This window comes from Salvelinus sp. IW2-2015, linkage group LG4q.1:29, assembly GCF_002910315.2.
Source record: "Salvelinus sp. IW2-2015 linkage group LG4q.1:29, ASM291031v2, whole genome shotgun sequence".
Lineage (NCBI taxonomy): Eukaryota > Metazoa > Chordata > Actinopteri > Salmoniformes > Salmonidae > Salvelinus > Salvelinus sp. IW2-2015.
The window spans coordinates 40,656,941-40,682,216 of NC_036842.1; the positions used below are offsets into that span (position 1 = coordinate 40,656,941).

A 25,276-nucleotide genomic window follows, 5' to 3' on the forward strand; every position below is an offset into this window, starting at 1 on the left:
GGTGTGACTAGGGTGGATTACGCTAGTTTTGTATTGTCTAGGGGTTTTGTATTGTCTCGGGGTTTTGTATGTCTAGGGTTTTGTAGGTCTAGGTATTTGTATGTTTATGGTGGCCTGATATGGTTCCCAATCAGAGGCAGCTGTTTATCGTTGTCTCTGATTGGGGATCATATTTAGGTAGCCATTTACCCTTTGGTGTTTGTGGGTTCTGTTCTATGTTTAGTAGCCTGTCTGCACTATTCATATTAGCTTCACGGTTCGTTGTGTTGTTTTGTTAGTTTGTTCAGTGTTCATTCTTCTAATAAATATAGAATGTACGCATACAACGCTGCGCCTTGGTCCGATTCATACGCCGAACGTGACAATTATACCTTGAAGCTATTTTATCGCCCCCAGAAACCTGCTCCTTTTACTCTCTGTTCCGGATGTCCTAGACGTCCAATTTGAATAGCTTTTAGCTGTATCCTTATCCTACTCCTCCTCTGGCGATGTAGAGGTGAATCCAGGCCCTGCAGTGCCTAGCTCCACTCCTATTCCTCAGGCGCTCTCTTTTGATCACTTCTGTAACCGTAATAGCCTTGGTTTCATGCATGTTAACATTAGAATCCTCCTCCCTAAGTTTGTTTTATTCACTGCTTTAGCACACTCTGCCAACCCGGATGTCTTAGCCGTGTCTGAATCCTGGCTTGGAAGACCACCAATAACTCTGAAATCTCCATCCCTAACTACAACATTTTCAGACAAGATTGAACGGCCAAAGGGGGCGGTGTTGCAATCTACTGCCGAGATAGCCTGCAGAGTTCTGTCCTACTATCCAGGTCTGTACCCAAACAATTTGAACTTCTACTTTTAAAAATCCACCTCTCTAAAAACAAGTCTCTCACCGTTGCCGCCTGCTATAGACCACCCTCTGCCCCCAGCTGTGCTCTGGATACCATATGTGAACTGATTTCCCCCTATCTATCTTCAGAGCTCGTGCTGCTAGGTGACCTAAACTGTGACATGCCTCCCGGCCATTCTACAATCTAAGCTTGATGCCCTCAATCTCACACAAATTATCAATGAACCTACCAGGTACCACCCCAAAGCCGTAAACACGGGCACCCTCATAGATATCATCCTAACCAACCTCCCTCCAAATACACCTCTGCTGTTTTCAACCAAGATCTCAGTGATCACTGCCTCATTGCCTGCATCCATAATGGCTCAGCGGTCAAACGACCTCCACTCATCACTATCAAACGCTCCCTGAAACACTTCAACGAGCAGGCCTTTCTAATCGATCTGGCCCGGGTATGCTGGAAGGATATTGACCTCATCCCGTCAGTAGAGGATAACTGGTTATTCTTTAAAAATGCCTTACTCACCATCTTAAATAAGCATGCCTCATTCAAGAAATTTTGAACCAGGAACAGATACAGCCCTTGGTTCTCTCCAGACCTGACTGCCCTTAACCAACACAAAAACATCCTGTGGCGTTCTGCATTAGCATCGAACAGCCCCCGTGAAATGCAARTTTTCAGGGAAGTTAGAAACCAATATACACAGACATTTTGAAAAGCCAAGGCTAGCTTTTTCAAGCAYAAATTTGCTTCCTGCAACACAAACTCAAAAAAGTTTTGGGACATTGTAAAGTCCATGGAGAATAACAGCACCTCCTCCCAGCTGTACACTGCACTGAGGATAGGAAACTCTGTCACCACCGATAAATCCACTATAATTGAGAATTTCAATAAGCATTTTTCTACGGCTGGCCATGCTTTCCACCTGGCTACCCCTACCCCGGTCAACAGCACTGCACCACCCACAGCCACTTTCCCAAGCCTTCCCCATTTCTCTTTCTCTTTCTCCTTCTCCCAAATCCAGTCAGCTGATGTTCTGAAAGAGCTGCAAAATCTGGACCCCCACAAATCAGCCGGGCTAGACAATCTGGACCCTTTCTTCCTAAAATTATCTGCCGAAATTGTTACAACCCCTATTACTAGCCTGTTCAATCTCTCTTTCGTGTCATCTGAGATTCCCAAAGATTGGAAAGCAGCTGCAGTCATCTCAGAGCCATTTGCAATGGTCGTTATAGCCTAATGTTAGCTAGCTAACATTGAACTTGGTTGGTTAGCTACCTGCAGATTCATGCAGGGTAGTAGCGCTATGAGTTGGGATTATGGTTCATTGTTTAGCTAACTAGCTACATGTCTGAACAAAAGACTCCACTATGCAAGTAACTATTTTAATAAAATGTTTATGATGTCACTGCGACAACTGTCGATAGACGTAGCTGGTAAATTCGCTCTGGCTATCTACTCCAATTTCAGAGCAATCTTGTCTAAGTGTGCCAAAGCGCAGAATAACTGACTCATTTACAAATGCTCAACACCCGTTGAACATGGCCGGTGTCAGTAAACGTTGGCAAAAAAGCGTAATTCAATTCTTGGCAGCAGGACAGTTGCAGTCACCAACGCTCTGGATAACATAAAAACAGCGTAACCAGCTCTGCTAGGGTGAATAAAATGGTCAGAGTGAGCTGTTCTCTCATTTGTGTCTGGAAGTAGCTAGCAACCTAGCCAACGTTAGCCAGTTAGCTTGGGTGCTTGACTGCTGTTTTAACGCTCGGATCAACCCTACTTTTCGTCCAGAGCGACAAGTGTGCGCTCTGTACGCTCCGAGGGCAAAATACTCTGAATTTACGAACGGACAATCTGACAATGCTCTGAGTTTACGGAGGCCCAGAGCACACTCTGGCATTCCAGATTAAATTGACGAACACACCTGTAGTATAAGCCAGCTTTAAGTCTTGAAATATTTGGTTGTTTAGTACATAGTCTCACATGTGAATCCTTAAAGAGATGGGTGTGGCTAAAGCTTAAAAGGGTGTGAACGATGCTGAATGGGTGTAGACAAAGAAGAGCTCTCCAGTAGGCACCAACARATTCAAGGGCCATTTTCTCAAAAGTGAGGTTAGAAGTTGATCAACTTTCAAAGCAGAATTACTTTCCCATTGTTCCTCAACCGTAGTGTATGATATACCATTTTCTAGCTCCGAGTCTCTATTTTTATCCAATGTAAAAAACACCATTTAAATGTTGCCACATAAGACCGAATCCAGCCGGTCGGTCACATTTGTCTCTGTGTGGCCTGAGGAGGCTAATCAGAATTCAGTGTAGTACTTCTCTGCTTTGTTCTAGGCTGAAGGTCATTTGAATATGAAGTGTAAGTCCTTGATGTGTGCTGCTCTAAACAGGTGATAGTGCAGGGCAGCATCCCAAATGACCCCCTATTCCCAATAGAGTGCAATAGGACTCTGGTCAAAGGTAGTGCACAATGTAGGGAGTATGTGCCATTTGGGACACACTCCTAATGACCCCACAGGGGTACTGATAATGAGCAACCCCCATTAACCTAGTATGAACACACACAAGTGTGTGTGCATATAAAAATGCATGGATACACACATCCACAAACACACACACACACACGCATGCATATGCATTAACATACGTATATATGGACACACACACACACACACACACATACACACACCCTATCTCTCTCACAAACAAACAAACAAACGCATACACACCCATTCATATCATGTTTCAAGTTCTCATGTTTCTAGCATGTTTCACAGGGAATACTCACACCCACACACAGACATGGCCACACACAGAAACGCGCACAATGTGTGACCGTCTGTCTTTTCTCCCAGGAGGGGTTACTCACAAAATGCCTTGATGGGTAAGTCCCCCCTAAATAGGTGGACATGCGGACACTCACGCGCACATGCACGCAGGAACGCACGCAGGCACGCACGTATGCATACACACACACCCACGCACAGAACTGGAGGGCTGACTTACAAACTGTAGGCCCTGGTATCTGGCTATGGGGAAGTCTTTGACGACGTAGGTAGGAGAGTAGAGACAGGCTGGCAGCACGTTCTCCAGACGAGATGCCTGGATCATAGGGGCTAGAGAGAAGGATGGAGGAGAGGAAGAGAGAGAGAGAGAGAAGACAGACACTGCGTTCCACTGTCTATACTAGAATGCATACTCTAAAAATACTTTTCTGAACCAACACGTGCACTTCAATCACCCATTTCCATCTCTGACTGCTGATAGCTACTTTATTGAGGAAAAGGGTACATACTATGCCTGTGATATGTGGTTGTCCCACCTAGCTATCTGAAGATGAACTAACTGTAAGTCGCTCTGGATAAGAGCATCTGCTAATAGACTAAAATGTTAAAAAAATAAAAAATTATATTGCTTCATTGTAAGTGGCATGCTATATATGGATACTGGAGTAGAGCCATGATGGAGTTTCTTGAAAAAGGTGCTATACTATATACTTACTGCTATAGAAAGTGTCTCGGGGGTCTGGTTTGAGCATGTCCGCTCCGTGCTGGCTGCTGAAGTGACTGTGTTCTTGTGACTGTTCCTCTACTGAGGATGGTCTACTGTGACTGGCCAGGGTCTGAGGGATGTGGTCCACACTGTTCATCTTCAGACTGGATTCATCTAGGACAGAGAGAGAGAGAGAGAGAGAGGGAGAGAGAGTGAGAAAGAGGGGGAGAGAGCAAAATAGAGAGAGGGAGAGGGAGGGACGTACATAGGCACCTGCGCAATAGACCAAACGGAGCAGCTGCACCCCCACTTTCAAAACAGGGGTGTAATGTTTTAAGCTAGTCTGTATTCAAATAGATATGTCCGTGTTATATCATGATCAACCGATTGCAATTTTTGCTTCGCTCGTACGCACCACTGTTTTGATTCCGTGCAGTTAGAAAGCACTAGTTGCACCACTAGTGTTTAAAATGAAAAGCCACCTGCAAAATAAAATTGTTTATCTATTATTTTTTTGCTGTGTCCAGTGGTGTTGGTCCAATGGAGTTGTTACAAATAATTTGAGCTGCATTACGTATTATTCTGTATGTAAATCTGAGACTCTCCATTCAGTGTGATGTGTTACATTTCGTATGGTATGTATTCAGTTGTGGATGTCCATCATCCATTAAGTATGATATGTTCCAAATTACAATTCGTATGATAAGTTACACATTTGCAAAATGTACAACATCTTACAAATTTGCTAAACATATGATATGTTCCAATTAGTTGTGAGTAACGTTAACTAGGTGGCTAGGTGCATAACGCTAACGTGGGGTTAGGGTTAAGGTTAGGTTAAAGGGTTAAGGTTAGGGGAAGGCTTAGCTAAAAGGGTTAAGGTTAGCGTTAGGGGAAGGGTTAGCTAAAATGCTAAGTTGCATAGTAGCTCAAAAGTAGAAGCGGTTGAAAAGATGGCAATTAGCTAAAATGCTAAATTTTCCTGTGATGAGATTCGAACACGAAACCTTTGGGTTGCTAGACATTTGCCTTATACATAATGCCAAAATATGCAGGGTGTATATGAGTAGCTCGTGATTTTTTTAGGTTGTTGTATGAAGTATCCTTAATGAAACAAAATGTTGGAAACCCCTGCTCTGTTCAAATATGTTGCAGATTTGGGGCAACAATTTATGGATATATATAGCTGCCAAAAAAAATCACATTTGATAATGATAAATTATGGCCGAGAGCCAGTGAGACCTGAAACGAACTAACCCAGCTCGGGGTCGGGCTCAGCAAACCAATGGCAAGTGGCTATACAAGTAAACAACTAGAGACGCAGCTGACAGACTAGTGGGTTTTAGAGACGCTGGACATAAGGCAATTTTTTTAACGACCGCGACTGCCTGCTGTGTCTACAAACCAATGACTGTATACAGTGGCAAGAAAAAGTATGTGAACCCTTTGGAATTACCTGGATTTCTGCATAAATTGGTCATCAAATGGGATCTGATCTTCATCTAAGTCACAACAATAGACAAACATAGTGTACTTAAACTAATAACACACAAATGATTGAATACATAATTTAAACATTCACAGTGTAGATTGCAAAAAGTATGTGAACCTCTAGGCTAATGACTTCTCCAAGATTAAGTTTTGCCACATCGAAATATACCAATAAAAAAAAATCTAAACACGTAAAGTACTGGTTCCATGTTTCATGAGCTGAAATAAAAGATCCCAGAAATGTTCCATAAGCACAAAAATCGTATTTCCTTCAATTTTTTTGCAGAAATTTGTTCACATCCCTGTGCGACGAGATCGGAGATGTCTTGCCCTATAAAAAACACACAAAATTTGAGTTTGATATTCACAAGAAGCATTGCCTGATGTGAACCATGCCTCGAACAAAAGAGATCTCAGAAGACCTAAGATTAAGAATGGTTGACTTGCATAAAGCTGGAAAGGGTTACAGAAGTATCTCTAAAAGCCTTGATGTTCATCAGTCCACAGTAAGACAAATTGTCTATAAATGGAGAAAGTTCAGCACTGTCGCTTCCGTCTGCAAAGATGACTGTAAGAGCACAGCGCAGAATGCTCAATGAGGTTAAGAAGAATCCTAGAGTGTCAGCTAAAGAACATGCTAACATCTCTGTTGACGAGTCTACGATACATAAAACACTAAACAAGAATGGTGTTCATGGGAGGACTCCACGGAAGAAGCCACTGCTGTCCAAAAAAAACATTGCTGCACGTCTGAAGTTTGCAAAAGAGCACCTGGATGTTCCACAGCGCTACTGGCAAAGTATTCTGTGGACAGATGAAACTACAGTTGAGTTGTTTGGAAGGAACACACAACACTATGTGTGGAGAAAAAAAGGCACAGCACACCAACATCAAAACCTCATCCCAACACTAAAGTATGGTGGGAGGAGCATCATGGTTTGGGGCTGCTTTGCTGCCTCAGGGCCTGGACAGCTTGCTATCATCGATGGAATAATTAATTCCCAAGTTTATCAAGACATTTTGCAGGAGAATGTTAGGCTATCTGTCCGCCAATTGAAGCTCAACAGACGTTGGGTGATGCAACAGGACAACAACCCAAAACACAGAAGTAAATCAACAACAGAATGGCTTCAACAGAAGAAAATACGCCTTCTGGAGTGGCCCAGTCAGAGTCCTGACCTCAACCCGACGGGGATGCTGTGGCATGACCTCAAGAGAGCAGTTCACACCAGACATCCCAAGAATATTGCTYAAGTGAAACAGTTTTGTAAAGAGGAATGGTTCAAAATTCCTCCTGACCGTTGTGCAGGTCTGATCCGCAACTACAGAACACGTTTGGTTGAGGTTATTGTTGCCAAAGGAGGGTCAACCAGTTATTTAATCCAAGGGTTCACATACTTTTCCCACCCTGCATTATGATTGTTTACACGGTGTGTTCAATAAAGACATGAACATGTATAATTGTTTGTCTGTTATTAGTTTAAGCAGACTGTGTTTGTCTATTGTTGTGACCTAGATGAAAACCAGATCAAATTTGATGAACAATTCATGTAGAAATCCAGGTATTTCCAAAAGGTTCACATACTTTTTCTTGCCACTGTACATGAATATACAAAGCCATTGGTCACGTGACACCATTCATTCCTATGGGAAGACTAAATAGCGCATTGAAGCCAAATGAAGTCGGTTAAGATGGCGTCTCATGGAGATTTAACATGTGCAGTTTGATCTACTCCAGGTAGTGACGTTGAAGTCTAGCTCAGTGCTGCCCCCTCTCATTGAGTAACTCAAGTTGAAGGCCGACCCGGGATACTGCAGGCTGTCATTAGCAACTAAATTAACTTTAATAACCAGTTGTGCACTCATTCTACAAGAGTCAAGTTTTTTTTTTTTGGGGGGGGGGGGGGGGTGTTTGTAGCAGGGGAGAACAACTGCCCTCTCTCATTGAAGCCACGGAAGTTCAAGACCAACCGTTCTTAATTAATCTTTGTGTAAATATTTTTTGTAACTTGATGTTATAGTCGCTTATACTGTAGATATGGCTAGTTGGCTAGCTGCCGGCAGAGACTTCGATTAGTATTGCAGTAACGTTAAATGGCTCTGGCTAGTGTTAGCCAGCTAGCTAGTTAGCTGGCTCGAAGGATGAAGTAAGAAGCGAGCGTAAAAACGGAGCCTGACCTCAGCAGGGGCAAGATATACGCTACTCAATTCTAATCATGACATTGCTTTACAGAGAGTACTAGTGAAACACAGACAGTGGTGAGGCCGAGGCAGGCTGCAATGCATGCAGAAGAGACACAGAGAGAGGAAGCAAGCAGGGAGAGAGGTTGTGACATTGGTTCCCAAACTTGGGATCGGGGCCCCATCTGGGGTCCCCTGAGAAAATCTGTGCTAATCTTAGCAAACAAATGAAGAACTTTACAAAAGAAGAAGACATGTTTCAATATGAACATCTCCCCGTGACCGATCTTATAGGGCTACATTGAACTGCAAACAATACGGTTCTAAAAATGTCATACGCTTTTGTTAATATTCAGTGGTTGCTTGTCTTATCCCGGTTTCCCATTACGTCACTGGGTATTGTCATTATAGCAAACCTTGGATCTCGATTAGGTGTTGGGTTGACGAGAAGAGAAGAGACGAGAAGAGGCAAGGAAAGGAGACGCAAGATGAGGAAAGGAAAGGAGAGATGGACGAGAGGAGAAGAAAAGAGAGGTGAGACGAGAGGGTATGGTTAAACCAATCAATGGTGTGCAGGAAGGAGTGAGTGCCAGTGGTTTATAGAGTGTCAGTAGCAAGGCCTGAGATGAGGAATGCTTTATAATTAACAGGGCAGCCCAAGTCGTTTTTTTAATCCCAAATGGGATTGTGGGTAAAGCAGAGTGGTACTGTATGAAGCATTTTCCCGATGGAGAAAGTAAGAGAAAATGTGTGTGTGTGTGTGACAGAGAGAGAGAGACCCAAGGAAGAGTAGCTGTTGGTAAAGGATTAGCTTTATTAAATAAATTAATCAATGCAAAAAGCTGGCAGGTGTCCCCCCACCTCCTGCTTGGTTCACCTGCTCTTGGCACCATGTGCTGAAGGGCAGGTTCAGGGAGTGTGTGTGTGTGTGTGTGTGTTTGGAGGATTTTGGACAGAGGAATAGAGCTGGATGAGAAAGGATTGGCAAGAGAGAGTTCACATTGAGTTGAGGATCAGTTTCAGAGCCGGAGAGTGACTTCAGTGTGTGTTTGTGCTGCATACTGTAACAGCTGGGCCCTTCCTGAGCCAAGAAGAAGCAGTGGAAAAAATCTGTAGGGCACTTCATTAAGTTTGCACCAACGACACGCACAAACGCACACCTCCCTTATCACTTATTTGATGGAGCGGTCAGAATGGAGAGGGTTAAACATGATGCCAGCCTCTGACATCATGGTTGCCAAGTGAACTGTTGCTAGGCAACAATCTGCCTCTGAGACCCAGTAATGCGTAACTTGTTAATTATCGTTAATGATCATGAGGTCATAGATTCATCAACCTTCCATTACAACGCTGGAATAAAGTGTTTTCATATGGGGTGTTGAGTTTCAAATGTGTTAAAATGAAAGTATTCATAGGATTGGACATCTTTGGACATCCATTGTGACACTCGATGCTTCTAAGGGGGCCAAGGGACAGTAACATACTCTGTTTCACGGAATCATGGCTCTATCCAGATATACTGTCCACATCCATACAGCCAGCAGGGTTCTCTGTACATCATGGGGACAGGAAGAAAGAACTCTCGGGGAAAAAGAAAGGCATAGGTATATGTTTCATGATTAACTACTCATGGTGTGGTTGTGGTAATGTACAGGAACTCAGGTCCAATTGTTCTCCCAATATGGAATAACTCACTATCAAATGCCGACAGCATTACCTCCAGAGATAATTCTCTTCATTCATCGTCACGGCCGTGTATACTTGACTTTTTCCACATTTTTCTACGTTACTGCCTTATTCTAAAATTGATTGAAAAGTTTTTTTTCCTCATCAATCTACACACAATATCCCATAATTAAAAAGCAAAAACAGGTTTTTAGAAATTTTTGCCCAAAAATTAAATAAATAAATATATATCGTAAATGTCACATTTCCGTAAGTATTCAGCCCCTTTACTCAACACTTTGTTAAAGCACCTTTGGCAGCGATAACYGCATCGAGTCTTCTTGGGAATGACGCTACAAGCTGGCATACCTGTATTTGGGGAGTTTCTGAGGTTGAAGGAATTGTCGTAGAGCTCCGAGACAGGATTGTGTCGAGGCACAGATCTGGGGAAGGGTACCAAAACATTTCTGTAGCATTGGATGTCCCCGAGAACATAGCGGCCTCCATCATTCTTAAATGGAAGAAGTTTGGAAACACCAAGACTCTTCCTAGAACTGGTCGCCCGGGCCGAAGTGAGCAATCGGGGGAGAAAGCCTTTGGTCAGGGAGGTGACCAAGAACCCGATTGTCACTTTGACACATTTCCAGAGTTCCTCTGTGGAGATGGGAAACATTCCAGAAGGACATCCATCTCTGCAGCAGTTCACAAATCTGTCCTTTATGGTAGAGTGGCCAGAGGAAGTCACTCCTCAGTATTAGGCACATGATGGCCTCCCGAGTGATGCAGCGGTCTAAGGCACTATCTTTGGCCTGAATGACAAGCATCACATCTGATGGAAACCTGGCACCATTCCTACGGTGAAGCATGGTGGTGGCAGCATAATGCTGTGGGTATGTTTTTCAGCTGCAMGGACTTGGAGACTAGTCAGGATCTAGGCAAAGATGAACAGAGCAAAGTACAGAGAGATCCTTGATGAAAACCTGCTCCAGAGTGCTCAGGATCTCAGACTTGAGTGAAGATTCACCTTCCAACATGACATCTACCCCAAGCACACAMCCAAGYCAACGCAGGAGTGGCTTCGGGACAAGTCTCTGAATGTCCTTGAGTGGTCCAGCCGGCACCTGGACTTCAACCCGATCTAACATCTCTGGAGAAACCTGAAAATAGCTTTGCAGGTGTGCCAAGCTTGTAGCATCATACTTAAGATGACTCGAGGCGGTAATCGCTGCAAATGGTGTTTCAACAACGTACTGACTAAAGAGTCTGAATACTAATGTAAATGTGTTTTCTGTTTTTAATTTTAATACATTTGCTACAATTTCTACAAACCAGTTTTTGCTTTGCCATTACGGGGTATTGTGTGTAGATTGATGGGGAAAAAATTACTTTTAATTCATTTTAGAATAAGGCTGTAATGTAATAAAATGTGGAAAATGTTAAGGGGTCTGAATACTTTCCAAATGCACTYTATATTTATTTTCCACACTCTGACATTGCTCGTCCTAATATTTTAATATTTCTTAATTCCTTTCATTATATTTTTGTGGGATTTGTGTGTATTGTTTTGTATAGTTCGGTATTACTGCACTGTTGGAGCTAGGAACACAAGTGATAATATCTGCAAAACATGTGAACGCAACCAATACAATTTGGTTTGATTTGAAGAGGATTATGTAAGACATTGGAAAAATGTGATGGAATGGAAAGTAGCTGTGTTTCTGTCTAAGTTAGTCAAACTTAACCATGGGTGAAAAACTGTAGTTGTGTGTGTCCATGATAGAGAATCTTTTGGAAGATTGTGATGCAAAAGATTCCATGAATCTATGTCTGTGTCCCAAATGTCACCCTAATCCCCATATTGTGCACAAATTTTGCCCAGGGCCAATCGGGCTCTGGTCAATAGTAGTGCTCTATATAGGGAAGAGGGTGCCTTTCGGGACGCAGGCCACGTTTCGATTATTGAATGTTTACGAGAGATTTAAGTCCATTCCTCCGGTATGTCCCAAAATTACAGCAGTGTAGAAATCAAAGGATGGTGGAAAGAAATGAAAGATAAAGAAATGGAAATTGAGAGGGACCTCATTGAATAGATCATAGCTTAGATTCTTGCCATCTCTCTGTCCCTCCATCACATCACCATAGAGATTATACGTAATGTTGTCAAGCAATTCTCCTGTGTTTATGTCTATGGTGGTCACCCTGGTCTCTATGGTAAGAAAGGGGTCAGTGTTGTGTTTCCCTGTGTCCAAAATGTGTTCTTACAACAAACAAAAAAAATTGAACTTGAGCCTCATATGTTTATGAAAGGCATTCACCCGAATGACATCAACTATATGGCATCCATTTGGGGGTAGCCCAGCCCGGTATTCGAAAACCCGGAACCAGTGACTGTCATTCCATCACCTGAGCCATTATGCCAGAGCTCCAATCCTCTTGCAAGGTTGGGCTAAGGTTGTTACAAAATGATGGACACAAACATGAAACACAAGACTTCCTGATATAGTATTTCTAGTCCATTGGTCCAGAGTGAAGGGACTGCACTTTGTTCCTTAGGTCTGCCTTCCTGTCTGCTGTGAAACAACAGGGCAATGGAGCCTGGAATAGCATCTGTGCTCCCATCTACCTCTGTCACCCTAATCAACCCCAGGGAGCTGTGTGTGTGTGTGTGTGTGCGTGCCTGTGTGCGTGTGTGCGAGAGAGAGAGAGTGTGTGTGTATACCACAACTACAATGAAAGCAGCAAGACTCGTTCTTTCGCCATTGGGTAGATATGTGCCTAAGGGGAACTTCTAGCCAGAGCATTACGGCCAGAGCCAACCAAAAAACAACAAACCCAGCTTACCTGTGTAGAGGGAAATGTAGGCAGAATCGATGACCTCATACTTCAGACCTGGCAGGAATGGACGCCACTGAAAGAGAGGAGAGAGAGAGAGCAGGTGAGACAGACAGCTTGAACGTACAATTTTACTTCATGTGACATAGGCTGCGTCCCAAATGGCATTGCAAAGGGCCCTGGTCAAAAGTAGTGCACTATATAGGAAATGGGTGCAATTTGGGATGCACCCTAGTACAAGACTTGCCCTGTTCATTCTCACACTCAGTAGTACTTATGTAAAGATGGATTCAGGGGAGGAGAGGAGAAGAGAAAAAGGAGAAGAGGGCATGAGAGGTGAAGAGGGGAGGGGAGGAAAGTCTGAACCCCTGTCTTATCTCAGAACAGGGGGGAAGTGTTGCTGGTTCGAATACCCGAGCCGACTATGCGAAAATCTGTTCAAGGCACTTAACCCTAATTTGCTCAAGGGGTGCCGTACCACTATGGCTGGCACTGTAAAACCCAACACCTACCCGGCATATGTGACCATAAAAAAGAAATAAAATTACCCTCAAACTTCAAGCGTCACTATGCCCAGAGGTCTCCCATTACCAGAAAGAGGGAGAGGGAGAGATGCAGAGGAGAGACAGAGATGGATGCAGAGGAGTGGCAGAGAAAAACAAAGGATAGAAAACCAGACAGAAGTATCGATAGACACGGAAAGATAAAGAGGGATTAAGAATGGCGGGGGCAACAAAAGAGAGAAGAAGTACAGCAGTGGGAGAAAGAGGCAGACAGACCAAAATGAGGAGACAAAGTAGAGCAAGCAAGGAGTGCTTGGTTGGTGTGTGAATCCTGTGCTTGGGTAATACGCAGAGTGCTTGCAGCAGCACATAGAGGCTGCGTTCCAAATGGTACCCTATTCCCTATATATTCCCATCTGGTAAAAGGTAATGCATTATATAGGGAATAAGGAGTCATTTGGGACACAGACAGACAGAGAGAGAGAGAGACAGGCTACAATATTTTTAAAGAGATTCTGAATTTACCAAGTCACGTCTGGTTACAAGCAGTGTATTCATGGGAGGCACGTCATTTTCTACATTTATTTCATTCATTTTTATAACTTTTATGTCATCAGGGGATACCCTTTGAGACCAGGGGCTCCTTTTTAAAGCTGCCCTGACCACAGCAATAGAACAGTACAAAATGATCACTAACAAAGATACAAATAAATACAAAAAACTATAAAGAAATAGAAGTTTCAACATTACAACCACAACAATCTCTTCTTTCAATCAAAACAACAGCAGCCCGTCTGGTGTTCAACCTTCCCAAGTTCTCTCACGTCACCCCGCTCCTCCGCTCTCTCCACTGGCTTCCAGTTGAAGCTCGCATCCGCTACAAGACCATGGTGCTTGCCTACGGAGCTGTGAGGGGAACGGCACCTCCGTACCTTCAGGCTCTGATCAGGCCCTACACCCAAACAAGGGCACTGCGTTCATCCACCTCTGGCCTGCTCGCCTCCCTACCTCTGAGGAAGTACAGTTCCCGCTCAGCCCAGTCAAAACTGTTCGCTGCTCTGGCACCCCAATGGTGGAACAAACTCCCTCACGACGCCAGGTCAGCGGAGTCAATCACCACCTTCCGGAGACACCTGAAACCCCACCTCTTTAAGAAATACCTAGGATAGGATAAAGTAATCCTTCTAACCCCCCTAACCCCCCCCCCTTAAAAGAGTTAGATGCACTATTGTAAAGTGGTTGTTCCACTGGATATCATAAGGTGAATCCACCAATTTGTAAGTCGCTCTGGATAAGAGCGTCTGCTAAATGACTTAAATGTAAATGTAAAATGTAAATGTTTTGGGCTCCGGAGTGGCGCAGCGGTCTAACACCGTACCCAAACAGGCCGCGTGCTTGCGGCATCATGCGCCATTATGCGCAAATAGATGTTGTCCCCCCCACAACAAACACGATCACGACACGCAGGTCTGAACCAATTATATTAATTTGGGGACAGGTCGAAAAMCATTTAACATTTATGGCAATTTAGCTAGCTAGCTTGCAGTTGCTAGCTAACTTGTCCTATTTAGCTAGCTTGCTGTTGCTAGCTAATTTGTCCTGGGATATAAACGTTGAGTTGTTATTTTACCTGAAATGCACAAGGTTCTGTGCTCCGACAATTAATCCACACATAAAATGGTCAATCGTTTCTAGTCATCTCTCCTCCTTCCAGGCCTTTTTCTTCTTTGGACATTATATGGTGATTGGCATCTAACTTTCTGTTACCATGATGACCGACCGAACTCAGTTCATCTTTTAATCACCCAGGTGGGTATAACTAACGAGGAGATGGCACGTGGGTATCTGCTTCTATAAACCAATGAGGAGATGGGAGAGGCAGGACTTGCACCGAGTTCAGCGTCACGAATAGAACGGACTTATTTTTTGCGCTTGGCAACACAGACGCTCATTGGCACCTGCCAGCAGTGTGGGTGCAATAATAGAATAACATGTATGCTTAAATTTATATAAGCAACACGAGCGGTGTGGTCAGCATGCAAGGCACTACATCTCAGTGCTTGAGGCATCACTACAGACACTGTGGTTCGAATCCAGGCTGTATCACAACTGGCCGTGATTGGGAGTCCCATAGTGCGGAGCACAATCGGCCCAGCGTCGTCCGGGTTTGGCCGGTGTAGGCCGTCATTGTAAATAAGATTTTGTTCTTAACTGACTTGCCTAGTTAAATAAAGGTTCAATAATAGTAAAAACAGTAAAAACTGCAACTCTCATTATACCCATCTTATACTACAGTCTTAAACTGCCCTGGCGGCACCAGGGAATCAAGATGCAAGGAGTTCTGCAGACTATTCCAAGAAAACTGAAAGCAGATCTACCTAGATTGGTACGGACTAGTAGAACATTGAGAGTTAACCATCCCTGTGAATGGGTTTGGTGTCTCATATTTTACATGTTAACCGTGGGTTGGAAGATTTTTCCAGCAGAGCTTTGTAAACAAAAAGGGAGTAATGAAGTGATCTACAAGAATTTAGTGAGGACCAGCCAACCTTCTGATACAGGATGCAGTGATGCGTATTAAACCTGTCACCTGTGATAAGGCCAAGTGTGCTATGGTAGACAGCATCCAAAAGTTTTAGAGCAGTGTCTGCTGAATTTTGATAAATGGTTTCACCATAGTCTAAAACTGGCAGGAGAAGTAGATTGTACAATCTGCTTCCTGCTTTTTAGAAAGAGGCAAGATCTATTTCAATATTAGTAATTTTTTTAAAGGCCTCTTTAAATATATATTTTTACTTTATCCATCCAAATGCCCAGATATTTATAGGCGGGGATCTGATGGATGAGAGAACCATCCTATCAGTACATATGTAGCCCATCTAAAAAGTTTTAAATCAACAAGGGCTTTCTGAAAAATCTGATTGCAGCTGTAACATAGCTTGGTCAACAGCATATATAACCGTATCATCTGCATACAGATGAAAATGGCGCCGATWGATAGGGCAGCCGTGCTTCTAGCCCCTAGGCAACTTTGCAGTATTTTTTCTTTTTCAGTGTTATTTCTTACATTATGAGCCCAGAATTTAATTTGTGTTATTACATACAGCCGGGAAGAACTTTTGGATATCAGAGAGACGGAAACTCACCAGCATTACCACCAGGAATACGACTTTCCCGAATCGGATCCTTTGTTCATACCCCCCAGAGCAATTGAACTGATTCCAACGGCTGATCCAAAAACACTGCCGGCGGAGAAGAGGTATTTGGAGTGGACTTCTAGTCCGACTCGGGAGGCGCGCACACAACCCACCGCTTCCGAGTATATTACTTGCTAATGTTCAGTCTCTGGATAATAAAGTTGACTCGCTCAGGGCGAGGATTTCCTTCCAGAGAGACAACAGGGATTGTAACATACTCTGTTTCACGGAAACATGGCTCTCTCGGGATATACTGTCTGAGTCGTAGAGCCAGTCGGGTTCTCAGTTCATCGCCGCAGAAAGGAATATATAACCCTTTCCGGGAAGAAGAAGAGCGGGGGTGTATGTTTCATGATTAACTACTCATGGTGTGATTGTGAAAACATACATAAACTCAAGTCCTTTTGTTCACCCGACCTAGAATACCTCACAATCAAATGCCGACCGTATTACCTCCCAAGATAATTTTCTTTGGTTATAGACACAGCCGTGTATATTCCACCTCAAGCCAATACCACGACGGCCCTCAAAGAACTTCACTGGACTTTATGTAAACTGGAAACCACATATCCTTAGGCCGCATTTATTCTAGCAGGGGATTTTCACAAACCAAATTTGAGGAAAACGCTACCAAAGTTCTATCAACACATTGACTGTAGTACTCGGGCTGCTAAAACACTCGACCACTGGTACTCCAACTTCCGAGATGCCTAAAAGGCCATTCCTCGCCCTCCCTTCGGCAAATTTGATCACAACTCAATATTGCTCACCCCTTCCGACAGACAGAAACTCAAACAGGAAGTACCCGTGCTAAGGACTATTCAACGCTGGTCACACCATTTGGAATCCATGCTTCAATATTGTTTTGATTCCGCGGACTGGGATATGTTCTGGGTAGCCTCCGAGAATAACATCGATGAATACACTGATATGGTGACTGAGTTTATCAGGAAGTGTATAGGAGATGTTGTACCCACTGTGACTATTAAAACCTACCCTAACAAGAAACCGAGGGTAGATGGCAGCTTTCGCTCAAAACTGAAAGCGCGACCCACCYCATTTAACCATTGTGAGGTGACTGGGAATATGGTCGAATACAAAAAGTGTAGTTATTCCCTCTGTAAGGCAATCAAACCATCAAAATGTCAGTATAGAGACAAAGTGGAGTCGCAATTCAATGGCTCAGACATAAAACGTATGTGGCAGGGTCTACAGACAATCACGGACTACAAAGGGAAAACCAGCCACGTCYCGGACACTGACGTCTTACTTCCGGACAAGCTAAACACTTTCTTTGCCTACTTTGAGGATAACACAATGCTACCGACGTGGCCCGCTACCAAGGACTGTGGGCTCTCCTTCTCCGTGGCCAACGTGAGTAAGTCATGTAAGTGTGTTAACCCTTGCGCATATACAGACCAGCTGGCTGGAGTGTTTACGGACATATTCAATCTCTGCCTATCCCAGTCTGCTGTCCCCACATGCTTCAAGATGGCCACCATTGTGCCTGTACCCAAGAAAGCTAAGGTAACTGAACTAAATAACTACTTCTGTCATCATGAAGTGCTTTGAGAGACTAGTCAAGGATCATATCACCTCTACCTTACTTGACACCCTAGACCCACTTCAATTTGCTTACCGCCCCAATAGATCCACAGACGATGCAATCGCCATCACACTGCACACTGCCCTATCCCATTTGGACAAGAGGAATACTTTTGTAAGAATGCTGTTCATTGACTATAGCTCAGCCTTCAACAAGATAAGCAAGCACCAGTTAGCCTGGAACTAGCCTAGTGCTAGGCCGATCTCCCGGCTGGCTGAAGAGGCCCATCAGCCACTCCTTGGGCTACAATACCTATTTTGAGAATTGCCCTGGACTCCTTTTACTGCCGACAAGGGGCACCGCCGATCCATCACGACTGGTCTACCGACGTAATCCACCCGAGGGGGTTTCAACAGGCTCCTCCGTCGCAACGTCCCCTGAAGGCCCATCTGCTAGCCTGCTAGCTGTCTAGAGCATATCTGCTCAGCTATTTGAGCAGCTTACCGATCGCTGCAGCTGTACACATCTCTAAATAGCCCATCCAACTACCTACCTCATCACCATATTGTTTTTATTTACTTTTTTTCTTTTTTGCACACCTGCATTTCTACTCGCACATCATCATCTGCACATCTATCACTCCAGTGTTAATTTGCTAAATTGTAATTACTTCGCTACTATGGCCTATTTATTGCCTTACCTCCTTACTCCATTTGCACACACTTTATATTGATTTTTCTATTGTGTTATTGACTGTACTTTTGTTCATCCCACGTGTAACTCTGTGTTGTTTGTGTCGCACTGCTTTGCTTTATCTTGGGCAGGACGCAGTTGTAAATGAGAACTTGTTCTCAACTGGCCTACGTGGTTAAATAAAGGTGAAATATATTTTTTTCTCAAAACTGGGGCCCCACAAAGGATGCCTGCTCATCCCCCTCCTGTTCTCCCTGTTCACCCATGGCTGCATGGCCACGCACGCCTCCAACTCAATCATCAAGTTTGCAAATGACACAACAGTAGTAGGCCTGATTACCAACAATGATGAGACAGCCTACAGGGAGGAGGTGAGGGCCCTGGGAGAGTGGTGCCAGGAAAACAACCTCTCACACAACGTCAACAAAAGAAGGGGGCTGATCGTGGACTTCAGGAAGTAGCAGATGGAGCACCCCCCTATCCACATTGACGGGACCATAGTGGAGAAGGTGTCAAGCTTCAAGTTCCTCGACGTACACATTACTGACAAACTAAAATGCTACACCCATGCAGACAGCGAGGCTCAGGATGCTGAAGAAATTTGTCTTGGCGCCTAAAACCCTCACAAACTTTTACAGATGCACAATTGAGAGCATCCTGTCGGGCTGTGTCACCGCCTGGTACGACAACTGCAACGCCCACAACCTCAGGGCTCAACCTCCCCGTCACCGGGGGCAAACTACCTGCCCTCCAGGACACCTACAGTACCCAATGTCACAGGAAGGCCAAAAAAATCATCAATGACAACAAGCCACTGCCTGTTCACCCCACTACCATCCAGAAGGCGAGGTCAGTACAGGTGCATCAAAGCTGGGACCAAGAGACTGAAAAACAGCTTCTATCTCAAGGCCATCAGACTGTTAAATAGCCATCTAGAGCACATTAGAGGCTGCTGCTCTATATACATAGACTTTAAATCACTGGCCACTTTAATAATGGAACAGTAGTTGTCTGTCCTCACACCAGTCACTTTAATAATGTTGAAATATTTTGCATTACTCATCACATATGTAAATACTGTATTCTATTCTACCGTATCTTAGTCTGTGCCATTGCTCGACATCTCTATGTTTCTGAACTTAGGTCTCGTAACACCATCATACTGCAATAGACTTAGGGCAATATGTGTTAGCGCATACTCCCACTGACAAACAACACACCCATACATGACGCATGGCACTTCTGCTAAAGAGTGTACAACTAAGCACTGTTCAAGTGCCTACTACCCTTTGGTGTATCTTTTCATCTACTCCTTGTGATGCACCAAACACACACACACACAAAGCACACTCTCTCTCTTACTCACACTCGAACACACGCACACGCACGCACTGTGCAGAAAGACAGCACAGCAGGGCATGTATGAGGTCTTAGCATGCTGCCATTGTCTCTTCTCAAGGTCGACTCTGCCTGTCCTCTCAGGGATCAATGGAATCCGGCACCCCAACACTGTCAGAACAGCCCAGGAGACAAAAACACACACCACCGCACACGCACGTGAAATGTGCTACATACTTTTCATTGTGTCTTACTGAAAAGGCGTAAACATTTAGATTTGAAAAAGGACTAGGGTTCAATTTAATAGCAATGGCAGCAAAAAAAGTAATGGCATTCTAACATCTAGAAGATTCTCTTTGATAATACATGTAGATGTTGAAGAATTATGGTGGGGACAATCTAAATATGAGGATTCAGGAGAAAGTGTGTGTGTGTCTGCAAGTGCGTGCATACACAAGCGTCGGTGTGTGTGTGTGTGTACGTCTGCATGTGTGTGGTGTGTGTGTGTTCTGACACAGCTTGACGGGAGAACCTGAGTACTGCTCACTGGCCCTGCAAGATCAACAGAAAAGAAAGAAAATCCATATAGTCTAGGGGAATAATAAAAAGTAATAATAAAAAGGACTCCTTGTGTGTGTGTGTGTGTGTGTGTGATATCCTTTTAGAGCCAGAATGGAGCCATGTTTTTCACTTTCACTCACACATGCACTCTCATACACACAGACAGACAGACAGACAGGCGCACACACACACACACACACACACACACACACACACACACACACACACACACTGGTTCTTTTGGACAGGGGCTATATTTTTCATCCCTGTGGTTTGCAGAATTTTTGTCTGAATATTTATTGCTACAGAGAGAGTGTTAGTTTCTCTTTATTTATGTTTTGTACATTTGTTTTACGTTCTCCTCAACTCTGTTCCATAGTGTTCCAAAGCCAGGGGGCACAATTGAGATGACCGGATTTTCGTTTCACCTCGGTACACAGCAGGTAATGAAAATCGAATGACTGTGTCTGACATTTTTTAAGTGTAAACCATAATTGAATTCATCTTTAAAAAAGCAATACCATGTACACACACAGCACCAAGTCCTACTGCCTCTGTTGAATAAACTTTAAATTAACAAAAGAGTTTAAATACAATTGAATGAACGAAAAGTAAAGCACCGTTTTGTGGATTATTCAAACTCATCCCACTCCTTCCTTTATTCTATTAAACCACTCTTCCTGCATCCTGTCATCCTTTAAATCTCCTCCTTTTCACATATCTTCTCCCATGTTTAAATCCCACCCCATATAGCCACACTATCACTCAGACCTGGGTTCAAATACATGTGTATTTGAGTATTTGTTATTTAAATACTTATTTTCTGTGTATTTTAGTATTTTCAAATAATTTCCTATAAATAGCCAACTATTTCAAAGTATTTTCAATTACTTATTTCAAATACTATTTTCAAATATCTTTGTTAAATGCATAGGAGTGTATTTGAGCCAGTGTATTTGAGTATTTTCAAATATTTTCCAAGTGTATTTCCAAATATTCCAACTACTTGTCTTTTCAAAATCGAAATACTTATTCCAAATGTCCACAAAGGTAATTGAAATACCCTAAATAGTACTTGAACCCAGGTCTGCTTTCACCCCTAACCTTTACCCTCCTCTTCTTCACGATCTCAAACCCTTCCCCATTCTTCTCTCCCTACACTCTCTCCCTATTCTCCTCATCTCCTCTCCTTTATAACTACTTCTGAAAAAGCTCTACTCCCCTCTCTCCTGACCAGAAAAGGTCAGAGAAAAACAACAGCAACAGAAAATGGCAGAAACGTCTCTAGTTCTTTCACCAGGACATGAGAGGAAAGAGAAGGCCTTTGAATGGGAAAAGGACAGTCCAATGGAAAATCCCAGGCAGACAGTTTACTCAGTGAGGTCAGAGTGGAGAGATGTACTGTGCTTTCTCCACACACACACACACACACACACACACACACACACACACACACACACCTCTGGCAGAGTGGACAGCAAAACAAGACAGATGTTACAACTACTATGGGGGAACAAGGGAAGAGTATAAGACACTATTTAAAGAGTGGCACGTGTGTTTTTCTGTTGCTCATTAGAAAAACACGTTTTCAGTCTTGGAGGTGGGTTGCCTGACCGATTCCACATTTGGTTAATGATGTTTGTCTCCCATGAGACACTGTAGACACGGAAGCCTATTTCACTTCCTCAAAATCCCCAGAATCAATCTAAGATAACTCAAGCCAATGGTTTAGTGGTTGAAGATGTTACGGAGCGGAGGGGAAAAATTTGATTAAATTATGGTTGGGGGACACAGGTAAATGTGACTAGAGGTACATTGTCATGTTTAGATCTTACATTGGTGTCCTCCTCCATTGCTGGTATATGTGAGTGGGTGTGAAGATATAATCCACAATAGGCAGTGATCATTTCCCAGTTATGTGCAACATACAGTTGAAGTCAGAAGTTTACATACACCTTAGCCAAATACATTTAAACTCAGTTTTTCACAATTCCTGACATTTAATCCTAGTAAAAATTCCCTGTCTTAGGTCAGTTAGGATCACCACTTTATTTTAAGAATGTGAAATGTCAGAATAATAGCAGAGAGAATTATTTATTTCAGCTTTTATTTCTTTTATCACATTCCCAGTGGGTCAGAAGTTTACATACACTCAATTAGTARTTGATAGCATTGCCTTTAAAATGTTTAACTTGGTTCAAACTTTTAGGGTAMCGTTCCACAAGCTTCCCACAATAAGTTGGGTGAATTTTGGCCCATTCCTCCTGACAGACCTGGTGTAACTGAGTCAGGTTTGTTGGCCTCCTTGCTCACACACACTTTTTCAGTTCTGCCCACACATTTTCTACAGGATTGAGGTCAGGGTTTGTGATGGCCACTCCAATACCTTGACTGTGTTGTCCTTAAGCCATTTTGCCACAAATTTGGAAGGTTGCTTGGGGTCATTGTCCATTTGGAAGACCCAATTGCGACCAAGCTTTAACTTCTTGACTGATGCCTTGAGATGTTGCTTATATATCCACATAATTTTCCTGCCTCATGATGCCATCTATTTTGTGAAGTGCACCAGTACCTTTTGCAGCAAAGCACCCCCACAACATGATGCTGCCACCCCTGTGTTTCACGGTTGGGATGGGGTTCTTCGACTTGCAAGCATCCCCCTTTTCCCTCCAAACATAACAATGGTCATTATGCAAAACAGTTCTATTTGTTTCATCAGACCAGAGGARATTTCTCCAAAAAGTACGATCTTTGTCCCCAAACCGTAGTCTGGCTTTTTTATGGCGGTTTTGGAGCTATATTATACCCCAAATTACGGAGTGCCGTGTAAGGCCACGGGGACGAAGACCAAACACTATGCAACACACATGGTTGAAACCCAAACAAAAGAGAGAGGAGTACCTCYAATAAATATCACTAGCGCACAATGATTATCACATAGGACTAAACCCGTAATCATTTGCGCACTCCACAATGGCACGAAAGCCAAAACACACAACACAGGTACTCACACGCACCAATAATCGACAGCCCAACGGAAACCAAAGGGCACACTTCTACAAGTACCAATCAGTGGGAATATGGGACAGGTGTGAGTAATGAAAGTTCCGGAGGGATCCGTGACAATATGAACAATAACTCAGTAAAACCTTTGAAATTGAAAGAGCACATATTACACCAGTTTTAAACACTGGCTGCCTGTGAGTTTTAGAATTAATTGAAATATTATTTTATTGGTTTTTAAATCAATCCACGATTGTGCACRCCGATACATGTCAGACAGGCTTTTAAAGTTATGTACACAGTAGGTCCCTCAGGTCCTCTGGCACTGGCCTTTGACCTATTCCAAAGCCTAGCACCAAGAGGCATGGAGAGACAGCCTTTAGTTATTATGCCCCCAGCCTTTGGAATAGCCTGCCAGAAAACCTGAGGGGGGCCGAAACTGAGGACACATTTAAAAGAGATCTTAAAACACATCTTTTTAGCTTAGCTTTTCCTTAGGGTGCTTTTAAGTTGTTCAGTTTGTGTCATTCAAAAAAAAAATATCTTACGTTTGTGGTGTAGTAAATATTTCATATTTTATTTTCATTATTCACCCCCCCCCCCCCCCCCTGTAAAGCACATTGCATTGCATTTCATGTCTGAAATGTGCTGTATAAATAAACCTTGATTTGATTTAGTCCATAAGAGTGGATGAGAGTGAAAAGAAGGGAGTCTGTTGTAATTTCCAGCCCCCTTTGCCAGGAGGGAGTTGCTTGGACTTTTCTGACAGGCTTGTTGCTGTTTTTATTCGCTCTCTTTTAAAGATCCACATGGACGTTTAGTTGCAATTTCTTTTTCGTAAAATGTTGGTGTTAATGTTAGCTGTGTGGTTCATATACACATTTCTTATCTCATGAAATCACACAAATCCATTGTTTTAGGCAAACATACTGTACCAGTGGAGGCTCCTCAGTGAATTTCATAAAAATGTCATTTGTAAAATATTAAAAAAGTTAAACCTTTTAGGTAAAAGTACACTAAATATAATCACGTCACCAAATAACTGATTAAAACCTGGGGAATAGTTACAGGGGAGAGGAAGGGGGATGAATTAGCCAATTTTCATCCAATATGCTGTAATAGAAATAAGGCCATGCTTTTGGAAAAAAATCGTTCTCCCTCCTCTTAAATGGCACTGACCGCCACTGTACTATACTGTACTGTACTTTGCTTTTGCTCATGCGGGTGGGGAGGTCTGTACTTTTCTATCCAACAAGGTCATTTCTGCACAATATTTCTGTCCATTTAGGGGGCCCCCTCAAGGGTACCCACATAGGCAAAAGTTACGCATAGCTTCTAACTCCTGAAACTAATGCTAACAAAACATCTCAGCTAATCTACAGCTCCCCAGAGGGACATTATACCTTTAGCCATGGTATCGTGGGCATTTCAGTATAAAGACGAGTGTGAATCCGTTTCTATCTTTTCCTTTATAAATCAGTGTCTTGGTCACTGCGATTTATTGCGCCCATTGGCTAATGCGGCTGCGGCGGCCTAGTCACGGTAAATCTGCTGTTTCTGTTGAAGTGTGAAATTAATTCCGCTATTAAATCCAGCACAGGGGCCTTGCTAAGCCAGTGTAACCAGGAAGATAGCTCTCTCTCACACACACACACACGCACGCACACACACATAGACACACACACACAGCTATATATACACACACAGCAATATATATACACACACACACACTCATGATTTGCAGCGTGTCTTTTCTATGCAGTTCAAACCCACTTTTACAGCCTCTGGGGTTGGTTTCCTATTCTCTGTGCAGTCTCAGGTTGCGTCCCAAATGGCACCCTCCATCCTAGTCCCTATGTAGTGCACTACTTTTGTCCTTGGTTAAAAGTAAGTACATTAAATATAGGGAATTGGGTGCCATTTAGG

General features: G+C 43.3%; 1 protein-coding gene across 1 annotated transcript in view; it reads right to left on the minus strand.

Annotated features, from left to right (window-relative positions):
• Positions 1-25,276, minus strand: part of b4galnt4a (beta-1,4-N-acetyl-galactosaminyl transferase 4a) — a 431,216-nt gene that overhangs the window by 26,763 nt on the left and 379,177 nt on the right. Inside the window, exons 9-11 of the mRNA XM_023984701.2 lie at positions 12,519-12,585; positions 4,350-4,514; positions 3,855-3,964 (exon numbers count right to left, since the gene is read on the minus strand). Coding sequence (XP_023840469.1) covers positions 3,855-3,964; positions 4,350-4,514; positions 12,519-12,585 — 342 coding nt within the window. The remainder of the gene's footprint in view (positions 1-3,854; positions 3,965-4,349; positions 4,515-12,518; positions 12,586-25,276) is intronic.